This window comes from Siphateles boraxobius, unplaced genomic scaffold (assembly GCF_051911475.1).
Source record: "Siphateles boraxobius isolate OS27281-9 unplaced genomic scaffold, OSU_SipBor_1 8, whole genome shotgun sequence".
Classification (NCBI taxonomy): Eukaryota; Metazoa; Chordata; class Actinopteri; order Cypriniformes; family Leuciscidae; genus Siphateles; species Siphateles boraxobius.
In genome coordinates, this window is record NW_027509208.1 from 14061130 (window position 1) to 14073851 (window position 12722).

The 12722-nt window shown below is 38.7% G+C and overlaps 1 protein-coding gene across 1 annotated transcript in view; it reads left to right on the plus strand.

Annotated features, from left to right (window-relative positions):
• xkr6b (XK, Kell blood group complex subunit-related family, member 6b) overlaps positions 1-10918 on the plus strand; it is an 83940-nt gene extending 73022 nt beyond the window's left edge. Inside the window, exons 2-3 of the mRNA XM_077219601.1 lie at positions 863-1059; positions 6218-10918. Of these exons, the coding sequence (XP_077075716.1) occupies positions 863-1059; positions 6218-7191 (1171 nt within the window). The 3' untranslated portion in view covers positions 7192-10918. The remainder of the gene's footprint in view (positions 1-862; positions 1060-6217) is intronic.
• The last annotated feature ends 1804 nt before the right edge of the window (positions 10919-12722 follow it).

A 12722-nucleotide genomic window follows, 5' to 3' on the forward strand; every position in this document is an offset into this window, starting at 1 on the left:
CGTCAGCCACTGTCCTCACTGGTATAGTGGTGTCTTTTAACACAGGATGAGAAAAGATAGGCAAGATGTTTGCTGGAATAATTATCTGCTTCCAATTATTGCACACTACTGATTTCCCCTGACTCTCAACTGAACCACATCAAATATCACAGTCTTTTGAAAGACTGAAAAATAAGCCCTAATGAATATGTTATTTAATATTAGATGTTCGGGAGCAAAATTAGTATTTATGTGGAATAATAAATTTGTCTCATAAATGTGAAATAATGCTATTTGTCCTGCATTTTACATATACATAATTGCTAAACACACAAGGACGTTGCAATGTCATTGTCATTGACAGCATCTAACTTAGTTTGTATATTTAAGTAATATTCACAAGACCAGAGAAAAAGTTCTTACGAAGCCACAGCAGAATCAACTGCCGCGTCTCCAAGCAACATCAACGACAATGTAAATGTACTGGTGTGTGTATGCCATGCAAAGCAAAGAAGAAATGCACTGCTTTCAAAGAGGAATTACTGGACTGCTTGATACTTGCACCCCAATGGTAGAAGTCAAAGCAAAGCATAATGGCTCGATGTTTCTACACTACTTTTAGTACCTCCTCAACACAACACTGGTTTGAAGAATACAAATATTGCATAAGGTCATAATTGCAGAGAATGTACATATATCCATAATGGATACATGATATCAGTCTTGTCAACTGATCCCTTCCCTTGTTTTCTCTTTCTCTGTTTCCCCCCTTGTTTGCTGTCATTTTCTACATCTGAAATATAATCTATATAGTTTCAACTCTGTATATTCCAGTTTCATACTATCTCTGCTTTCCTTTGTTTCTGCATCTGCTCCTCTGCAGGTACATCAGAACAATGTATCTCGGCATCCAGAGCCGCAGGCAAAAGGAGAACCAGCGACGCTTCTACTGGGCCATGATGTATGAGTATGCCGATGTCAACATGCTCCGTCTACTGGAGACATTTCTGGAAAGCGCTCCACAGCTGGTTCTCCAGCTCTGCATCATGATCCAGAAGAACAGGGCAGAAACACTGCAGTGTAAGGAGTGCCTCAAGGCTCTGTACTGAGACTGCTGATATTTCGTACAGTATTGCTTTTATACATCAGTAGTGAATGTTCTTTGCATGTGTACATTTTACTTGGATTTACAAGAAGATTATGACATAATATATACTTTTCAGTATATATATTTATTTTATAATTTCAGCAGTGAGAGTGTCAAATTGACTAAATTTGCTTTGCAGTTGTGTTTTTTACATGCATTGCACGCTCAGTCAACATTTCTTGATTAGAAATGTTGCTGGAAATGCATCTTTAATTTTTTTATGAGTGCAACTCAAAACTCTGTAACAACATGATGCATGGCCAAAATTCGCAGTTAGGTTTATGTTTAGGTTTATGACAACAAAATATGATCTACTGGATCTCACAGCTTTGTGTTATATTAATACATCAACAAGTCCAGCAACCATCTTAATCTTTCAGAAAACCAAGGAAATCATTGCAAATCTATACAGTGCATCAGGAAAAAAAGGCTGACATGTGGACAAATCTGACAATCTGAGCCCTCCCTGGCTAAGCCCTTTTAAATGATCAATTGTGTTTGTGGGGAACATGTTTTTTTTCCTGCCGTGCAGCTGACAATGTGAGATGTAAGACCATTTCTTATGTGTGAGGAGACAGCACTGCCAGGAGTCCAGGGGCCTCATGTACAAAGACTTGCGTTGAATTCATACTAAAACATCGCGTACGGACAAAGCTGTAAATGTGCGTACGCACAAAAAAAAACAGATGTATGAATCTCTGCGTACGAAGGTTCCCACGCATATTCTCTTTGTACATCCCAATTAACGTAAAATTGAGCGCACATGCACGAGCACAACGCCCCACCCAGTCTCCTCCCTCAATTAAATCATTTAAATATGGTAATTAGTCCAATTTGGAAAAAGAAACCTGCAAGAACATGGCTAAAGCAAGCAAGAAACGAAATTTCACTGAAAATGAATTAGAGGTCCTACTATTAGAGGTAGAAACAAGAAAAAATATTTTATTTGGAACTTTGTCCTCTGGAATGAATAACAAAAGAAAGAAAAAAGAGTGGGAGAGTTTGTCTGATGCCGTCAACGCGGTGGGATCTGAGAGTCGCACCGTAAATGAGCTGAAGAAGAAATGGTCTGACATAAAGGTGGAAGTTAAGCGGAGAACTGCTGCGCACCGCCACAGTGTGGGCAGAACAGGCGGTGGTACAGGGGCCGATGAACTTTCACCCTTTGATCAGAGAGTTGCCTCTATTGTAGGAGACACGTTAATCTCTGGAATCGTATCCGTTGATGTGGGAGACTCGGATATACTGCAGGACTGCCAGCAAGGTAACTAATGTAAAATGTATTTCCTTAACTTTGATACATATAGCCTACCAGCCACCATTTTAATTTTAAAATGCATGCAATGTAGCAAAAAGTACACCAGAGATTTTTCGTATCCACTGCTTTTATTGCAAATGCGTGTACCCATTAATAAGGAACCGATTCAAATTACTGTTAACATGTGGCTGTGTTTATTTGGACTTAGGAACCGCAGGAACAACAGCAGGAACGTCCTCTGGCACGCACTCAGAGTCCGCACCACCAGAGTCTGCACCGCCAGAGCCCATTCAGTCCAGCGTCTCCGGTGTCTCTAATGCTCCCCCCAGTGCTGAAGCCCGTCCATCTGGCCGCGTCTTGACGCATGCTGTTCTGGAGTCACAACAGCAAATTGTTAGGGCCATTGGAGAAATTAACAGTCACCTGAAAAATGTCACTGACGCACTCACAGAAATAAGCCATTCATTAAAGGAATTGGTGAAAAAATGAACTTTGTGTCTGAGTAGCCTACCATTTATATTGTCGCAATTACACGTTGACGGGCCTGAATGGCTTGTTGATTGTGCTGCACATATACTGGTCCTGGGTCAGAGTCATCTGGCAGTGCTGCCACCTCACCAAGGGGTATGCCATGCCTGTGCGCGACATTGTGCAGCACTCCACAGGCCAGTATGATGTGGCAAACCTTGTCAGGGCGGTATAACAGCATCCCCCCGGTCCTGTCAAGGCAGCGCCACCGACATTTCAGCTGCCCAATCGCCCGCTCCACAACTGACCGAGTGCGAGAATGGGCATCATTGTATCTGCGCTCTCGGTCAGTTTGTGGGTTGGTGAGGGGGGTTAACAGCCACGTCTTTAGTGGATAACCACTGTCTCCTGATGGGCAGTTGAATAATAACACACAAAAATTAAACTTTTAGATAGAACTACATTTAAATGCATAACTTACCAAGTAGCCACCCATCGCGCACCCTGCCAGCTTGGAGTCTCATCCCAACCATGCTATTTGTAAGGATATATGAATCATGGGTTGCCCCAGGCCACCTTGCCACAATATTTGTTAGGCGCATTTGTGCATCACATATAATCTGCACATTTATTGAATGAAAATGTTTCCGATTCACATATACAAATTCTTCTTCAGATGGCGCCTTTATAGCAATATGTGTGCAGTCGATCGCTCCGATTACATTAGGAAAACCGGCTATCGCAGCAAATTGCGCTTTAATGTTTGGCTGGTCACCTGCATCGTATGGGAACGTTATATACCTGGTAGACAAGCGGATGATCCCGTCCCATACAGCTGGCATTGCACGGCTCAAACACGACTGGCTTATTCCTGAGCGGTCTGCCAGTTCTCTTTGGAAAGAACCAGTTGCCAGGAAACCAAGTGTAGTAAGCACCTGTAAAGGAACGGGCAATGCGTGGCTCCTCACTGTCTCTCTTTCCAAATTCGGACCCAACTCAGCGCAGAGTTCCAAGAGTATAGGCCGTGGAAATCTGAAACGGCTGATAAGCCAGTCATCATCGTGGGCCAGAAAATCATTGTGGTCCCTAAAAACTCGTTCTCTCCGTATTCGTCCATTGAAAATGTCCTCTAATAAAGCCAACGCTGCCATTGTTAGACGGGTTGTATCAATTTGCACATGCTTTATATATGTTCTTACTTAATTGCATAATTAATAAAATATTTTAATAAGACTTGTGTGACAATAATATGTCAAATAATTGATCAATTACAAATTATAAGCAATATCTGACAGCTGGTGGTGCGATAGAACAATTCGTAGTGTAATGTTTGCCACTTCACTTTATTGCCTCTATGAGTCGCCAACGGACAAAAACTATGAGAAATGTACGTACGCCAGACATGAGATCGGCGTGGAGGAACGCACATTCTCGCGTTAATTTCACTGTTAGTACATCTGGCCGTGAACGTGAAAGCTGACGTACGCCGTGTTTTTGTGCGTACGCAGTGTTGATACATGAGGCCCCAGATGATTTTATGAACATGAATTCTGAGCTTAGCAGGATGAATTGTAAACATCTTAGAAAAAAGAAGCAAGAGGTATGTTTTGGAGAATATAGCTCCATAAATGGTGGGCAGGTGTTATAGAAATGATAAAACAATGATTGATGCTGTTGTACTGTATATGTTAGGGTGCTTTTCATTAGCATTCCTGGATACAGATAAAGTCATTTATCACAGTACACATAGGCTACATTGTGTTTGATTTTGTTCTTTTCCCCCCAAAAAAATTACCAAGATTGCAGAATGCGAGAATAACAGACAGATTAATGTAGATTATTTGTTACTTGGGAAATTTGAAAACTGGAATTCAGAGTACGCTTTCACGCAGTTTTATTGTGGCTCTGGATGTTTCTCTATTTATCATGTAAAAGTACATATGTACATTACCATTCAAAGGTTTGGTCGATAATGTTTTTAAAAGAAGTCTCTTATGCTCACCAAGGCTGCATTTATTTGACTGTTATATTGTTTCTAATTTAACTTTTATAATTATTGTTTTTTTGTTTATTTAACCCTTTAAGGTCCGCACCAAGAAAAAAGTGATGGAAATTTTTTTTGTTAGCATTTCTTATCTCTTTATATCGCTAGTAACCAGACTCAATGTATTTTTTTTCAACACATCCCATAATTTTTAAAATATCGGCCTCTACCAAATGGTTGAGATGTCACTTAATGGTAAAAAAAATGGTACCGGAATTCATACACATATTGCCATACTTTTTCATTGCCCATCATAATTTATGATCAAAACCTTTTCTAATCTTGACAAACACATTGTCAGAAAGATCTGAGTCTCAAGGTTCCATATTTTGTGACAGAAGTGATATTTGGACAGAAATTTATTAAGTTATTACAGCATAATGCATACAATTAAATTCAATGGAATTTATGTCATCTTTGGTATTACGCCTAAACAAAATCTCATGGGAACTTCAATTTTTGTGATATCAACTTCAAATTTGGAACACAACTTGGTTAGATATATGGCTTTGATTTTATAGTAATTTTATAGTAAAAAATATTTTGTAACATATATATTTTATATAAAAGAAAAAATATTAAGTACAGTATATTGGATTTAATGTAAATTTAAAACTTCCATAACTTTTTCATACTTTAATTTTGTACTTGCTTTTACTTCAGCAATAATCTGCTGACTGTTTTCTTTAAAACAAGACCAAACTTAGGTCTTTATTCCAAAGCATTCTTGAATTACATCCAAGTTTTAATAGTGCATTGTAATGTCCATTCTCAAAAAGGGGGGTGACAGTTAACCATTATGTGCCAAATCAACCGTTTGGTTGAGCATGTTTTTGAAAAATTATTAAAAACATACTTAAGTTTTTTCATGGAACCAAGTAACATAATTTTGTAAAGTTAGGGCTCTTATAGTGTAATATGTAAAAAAAAATGCTTAGCTTAAAAAATTTAATCAAAAACAGTTCACCTGGCTGGGGTGATTTATTTGTTTCTGACATCCATGTTAGAAGAAGTCTTGTGACAAGTGCTGTTGATTGATACTGTGACATTAAGTGGATTTTTTTGGCATAACATACCTTAACCAGATGGTAGAGATGGCTCAATCAGTTTGAGTTAAGTGAGGTACTCCTCTCAATAAAATATAGTGACTAAAAATGTGCTCAACCATTAATGATTAATACTATTATTTTTTTATATAATTATAATACTATAAATGTTAATAAGCAGTGATATTATATCAATAGTATAGCAATGATACTTTGTATATCTTATAATAATAAGAAGAAGAATTATAAGAATTGTATTTCTCTCTGTTGTCCAGGTGTGTCAGCGATCGCGTCTCTTCTCTCGCTTTCCTGGGTTCTGGCCTCATACCACAAGCTTCTGCGTGATTCCCGCGACGACCAAAAGAGCATGAGCTACCGGGGAGCGTTGGTGCATCTTCTGTGGCGTTTCTTCACCATTTCTTCTCGGGCGCTATCTTTTGCCCTTTTTGCCTCGGTTTTCCACCTGTACTTTGGCATTTTTGTGGTGCTTCACTGGTGTGCCATGGCCTTCTGGGTAATCCACGGAGGGACCGACTTCTGTATGTCCAAGTGGGAGGAGGTGCTATTCAACATGGTGGTCGGCGTAGTCTACGTCTTCTGCTGGTTTAATGTCAAGGAGGGAAGGACCCGATACCGCATGGTGGTTTATTATTCGCTGGTGCTGGTGGAAAATACCATCCTTACCGCTCTGTGGTACACCTACAGAGACCCGGTTGCTACCGACTCCTACGCTGCATCCGCTCTCTGCGGCGTCTTCCTGTGCTTTGCCTCCGGAGTGGCCTGCATGGTCTTCTACTACGGGGTCCTGCATCCCATGGGACCCGGGCTGAGGGTGCTGGCCAGTTCCTGCTGTGCTGAGCTGCTCTGGGGTCTCCCGTTACCACCTGAGGCCGAACCCATGGCTCCCACTCCAGGGCCTCGGGGCTCCCAAGCCACCCCGACCAGGGCAATGGCTTCAGGGGACTACAGCGAGCCGGAGGAGGCTGCCACAGACACATGCCTGCCGGTGTTCCAGGTGAGATCCACAGAGCCCACCGATGCGGCGGGCCGGCCCATTCACCCTGAGGGGCCCCTAATCAAGATTGACATGCCCAGGAAGCGCTATCCGGCTTGGGATGCTCACTTTGTGGACCGACGTTTGCGGCGGACCATAAACATCCTCCAGTACATCAGCCCCAATGCAGTGGGCATCAGGTACAGGGATGGACCCCTCCTCTACGAGCTGCTCCAGTATGAGTCCTCCCTATAAAGGCGCACAATGCCGCTTCTTCTCTACTCTCATGCCCACTCTGGTTCTCCACTTCCCTTGGTGCTTTTTTCTTCAGAGTTTTTATTTAGTTGTACTCTTGAGCTATAAGAGTGCATCTAAGGTCTAAAAGAGTCTAAACAGAGAATATTCAACATATATTTTGACTAACACAGTGTAGAGTTGCAGAACAAAGAGTCCGAAATACAACATTCCCTTGTTGGGGTTACTATGGTGTGAATGTTCGACTAATGTGTTTGTTTGATGGTGTTTGTGGCCCTGTCACCTCTGACATGTGCATGATGGGAATGATGGAGGAACATACTCTTTAGCATCCTCATTCTGATTTTGGCTTTTACCATTTTGTGCCTACGTTTTTTCCAAACAGTTGTGATGACAACTGATCTTAAAAGACGGCAAACAAGTTAATATCAGCTAGACACTAGAAAAGCACATTCGATTGTCAGAAAAAGCACACAATGCCCCATTCCATTTATCTTGTGATTAAGGGGGAAGAGACTTGAAATTGTTGTCAAATTGCTTAAAAAAATTAACAATCGCTTTTTCGAGTAAAATACAATGATGTCATGTAAAAAATTTGGTGTTGGCGTTACCATATAGCACTGCCACTGCTATTTTGATCTTCAAGGGCCTTAATATTTATCTTAACATGTCTTTTCCTATTGAAACTCACTAGTGATGTGATAAACAACTTTGTAATCTGATGAAGTTGAATATATTATAATGTTTTTTTTTTCATATGGCCCACTGTTATATTTTTTAACCCATCTATATTACGTGTGAGTGCACTTTATGAAAGCTAAATTTAATAAATGGGACATATTTCTTTGTATTTATATACACTATCATTTAAAAGTTTGTGGCCAGTAAGATGTAAAGAGGTTTAAATTGCCACAAAAGATGTATCATGGTTTACACAAAAATATTAAGCAGAACAACTAACTGTTTTTAACATTGATAATAATGATACATGTTTCTTTAGCACCAAATCAGCTTATTTTAATGGTTTCTGAAGGATCATGTGACAATGAAGACTGGAGTAATGATGCTGAAAATAAATATACAAAATATATTACAATAGACAACAGATATTTTCGATTGCAAGAATATTTCACAATATTACTGTATATTTATTTTTGTATTAAATAAATGCAGCTTTGGTGCGCATATAAGATAATCTTACCGACCACAAACTTTTGAACGGTAGCACATTTTTTTCTTTTTACATATGGCCCACTGTTATATTTTTTAAACCCATATATAGTCCATGAGAGTGCACTTGTTGAAAGCTAGAAAGAAATAGACATATTCCCTTATATAAGTCTTTCCATACATAAATACACATATATAAAGACAAAATAATAAGACTATACGTTAAACGTTTTGTCATATAACTTAACTAAAAAAGTGTGATTTAACATGCAATGTACATGTAAATGAATTGGTTTTGTGCAATGAAAAAATATCAATTGATATGACAAAACTAACTGCAAAGAAATTATTTTTGAGGGTTAGATCACTGAGATTTAAGGTAACAATTGCAGTTTACTATTTTTACAGTGTTATAATTAAATGTTTGCAGTGTGTGGTGCTTGATGCTAACCTTTAGTACTCCTCCATCATTCCCTGTACAAAATTGCATTTGTCTGTCCACTTAAAATTTTCCTCAGAAAAAGGCTAATGGTTTCTTAAAGGGTCAAGAACTTTGACACATTTAAATGGTATACCATTCGCATTCAAAATGTACTATACTCATTTTTTTTCAATTAAAAATCCTTTATTTGAAGTGTGCAATATTTTAAAAGATGTACTATGAAATGAGTGGAGAAAAAGGTTGCTTTTGCCTGAATTAAGTTTATATGCCACCATCGAATGCATGCCGAGGTTACACATTGAGGATTGACTGGGTTGCCAGGTGCCAACCAATGATTGAGGCTTGCTAAAGTGCAAGATAATTAAATTAAATGTCCCATGTTTTTTTTCTTCATTATCCTATATATGGTGCAATCAAAAAAAAACCTGAGGATTACCTCTATAAAAAGCCACTTGTTTACCTCCAATCCTGAGGTAATTTTCCCCCAGATTTCATTGATTCAATTGAGAATGAATGAATTGCTCTGGGGGGGCTGAGGTCATTTTTATTGTTCCGACACTTAGCATCCAGGCAAGATAAGTGCAGGCATTAACATGGGATGCCAAGTTTCACCGCATGAGCTGCTACAAACCTCATTTGTGCCTGCTGAAATTTTCCCAGCAGACCTCAGATGGGTTGTAGCGGACGAGGTGGAGGTTTTTTTATTTTTTTTATTTTTTTATTTTTTTGCCAGGGATGGAAAAGAACACGAGGATAGACAATAGCTACCAGTGAGAATGTGGATTCGAGTGTATGTGAATGTGACTTTGGTTTGTAGGTCTTACCTCTTCAGCTCCATCCTTGGTTGCTGCTCAGACTCCTCCTCCCCTCTCATGGCGAGTGTTATCTGGGATACTCGGATGCAAAAATTAGTGGAAGATTGCTTTCAAGATAACAACTTGGATTTATAACCTGGCTAAAGGGAATCAGGGATGGGCAGGCGATTTCATGCAAGGAATTCTAATTCCTAAAAATCAAAATTCAGTAATCCTCGCAATATCAGGTTTTCAGTTGAAACTATACAAAGCGTTTCAGTTCCCTGTTCCCTTATAGTGCCTGTAACAGTCACCGATATTCCAATCCTGTAGGTGCTTTGCACATTGATGCACTGTTGTTTGCTGGGATATTACCAACCCTGTAATGTTATGATGTGTACACTTTAACTAGTTTTTATGGTTGTGTAACTCGGCTGCCTGGCATCCCATGATACGTTCATAGTCCAATTACAGAATCGGTTTCTACTATAACGCACTTGAGGTAAGACAGACCAGGTGATATTTTCAACTACACTGTGATATTTCCTTCTATTATTCCACTTGCGCATTAGCATGATGTGTAGTGACTAACGTTGCCATGTTTGAGCAGACATAAAGGGAGGGATTTGAAACAAACCAACCCCCGTACAGCACACGTATAATTCCGAATTGGTTAGTTTTAGATTACCGCCTTACTAGTCAAAGAAGTTACACATCAGATTAGTCGATGTTAAAGTCATCCCTCCACATGTACATGTCTTGTGTGGGGTGGGTGAGTGGGACCAGTCTCTGATATCTAATTCTTTGTGGTGCCTTGTCTTTTTGGGTGCTTCTGTATAGCCATGGCAGCCAGTGCAGCAAACAACAATGCCAGTGTCTCTATCTCCATTCATATTTCACTCAGTACTGTAATGAGACAGTCAATTTTGTCCCATACCTGCGCAGGAAGTGCTGTCTGTGTAAATCTTTGCTAAACGAAATGATCTGCATATTATGTCTGAAAGGCAATACTTAACATCTACTAATGTTGGGTTTTATACTTTTCCTGAAAAAGACCGGTTTCTTTCACTCATTCACACGGGTTTTATGAGCAGATGCGAAAAAGGAATGAGGTTTGTTTGGGTACTAAATGACAGTTATGATGAAGTTAGCAATTTCTTTAATGATTGTTAATGTACTTCTGTCTATGCCTTCCTCTGTCTTGCAAAACGAATGAGCTGTAGTGCCAACAAGTTAATCTTTTCTCTCTGTCGTTTGTCTTGTGAACAAAAATGTCTAGCCAAACGGATTTATGCCTGCAAAAAAAAAAAGAAGAAAAAAAGAACAAAATGTGTGTAGACCAATAAGAATAGAAAAAGTGCGGTACGTAAATATGGTGCTCACTGGATCAAATATTTCAACTTAAATCTGAGATGGCATTGGACACATTTTTAAAGGCCTCTAGTGGTGAACCATCTTCAGACTGCTTCTACATCCTTTGGATTTTTAGCATGTCCACAAAATGCATCTTATGGTGACCCCTCCAACACACTTGCATGTTTTCTTCAATGCAACGTCCCACCCATCGCTCCAGGGTTCTCAAAGAGCATCTATGGTCATCAAATCCAGTTCTGTACAGTGGTTCTGCAACGATTGGTATTGAAAAAGAGCCAAATGTTCTGATGACGAAACGACCACAAAACGGTGCATTTTTGTTTCTTGACCTGGTGCTTATCAACATATTCTTAAGGTGCTACCACACATGTGGACTGCAGGACCCCTGTTGTGGCTCACTAAGCAAGGCCACCGTCCGATAGACCTGCCTCTTTAAGCTCACGGACACTTTCCTCTCTGGAAGAACAAGCACCTCAACACAGTTTACAGCCAAACATCTCTCTTTGAAATATGGTGCCATGTATTATGTTTCAACCTGCACAAAGAAGCATTGGTGCAGCAAATATCTTAATTTTTTACTTCTTCCCCAAATTTCTGTTCATTTTTATGTATATTTGTTTTAAAAAAAATGTTTAGGTGTTTAAAATCTGCACTAGGATTTCTCGTAAGTGGAAAAAAAGATGAAAATGCATCATTTTGACATTCATCCAGGCCTAAAAGTACTTCTGATAAGAAGGGATCGCTAAACATATAAGGTGATTGCCGTGCTGTATATTCCTGTCATCTCTATGTCCTAAACCTATGTGTATTTCTTCTGTTATCGTAGAGCTGGCTGTATATTTTGTTGGAAAATAATCTTATGATTGATTATGGTTGTCAGATGAATTGCTGCTGATTTTTAGAGTTGTTATCCATGCTGTTGGAGACGGGTAAATCACCTGCCAAACAGATTGTGTTAGATCGTCATTGTATTTCTCACATGGGGTATTAAAGAAATAAGGCACAACATTATAAGCAAATTATTTGCTACTATCTGTAACGTTTCTTTTTTCTTAACTGACTGTACTCATTACTTATGTTGGGAAAAAAAAAAGATTTATTTGATGTTGTCAAATACAAATGAAAGTAAATAGTTTTGTTTGATTGCCATTATTTGAGAACAAAACTGATGTCTAGTAATTCATTAGACCTTATTCTTGGGGAACATATTACTAATACTGACAACATGGTGCTATGGTTGTTTTTGTAAACCTCAGTTTTTAGGTGAAAAAGGGAATATATTGGGAATAAAAGAATATGTTGAGCCTTACTGTAGATCTATATATGAGACTGTTCATCTCTGAAGAAAAAATAATTATAGTATTTGAAAGTTAGTACATATATACAAAATTGTATGCTTTACGTTTATGCACAATTTGCCCAATGACAGATAAAAGTGGTAATATACTAATGTATATGTTCAGATGTGTATGTGAATGTATACTGATATGATAGAGATAGATTTCCCAGAGTAACAAATTGTTGTTTAATAAAGATATTACGTTATTATAATTCGTTTTTATCATCAAATTGCTTCAATTGAATAACGGTGAAGAAAATTTACTGTAAAGCCCTGCAATTTATTCGGAATACTCTTATTCATAACTTATTCATATATCTAAGCATGTAACCACATGTTCAGGACTATGGGATGCGATCTAACAATAATAACAATATAGTTATGTTATTTTGGAGGTTATAATAGAATATCA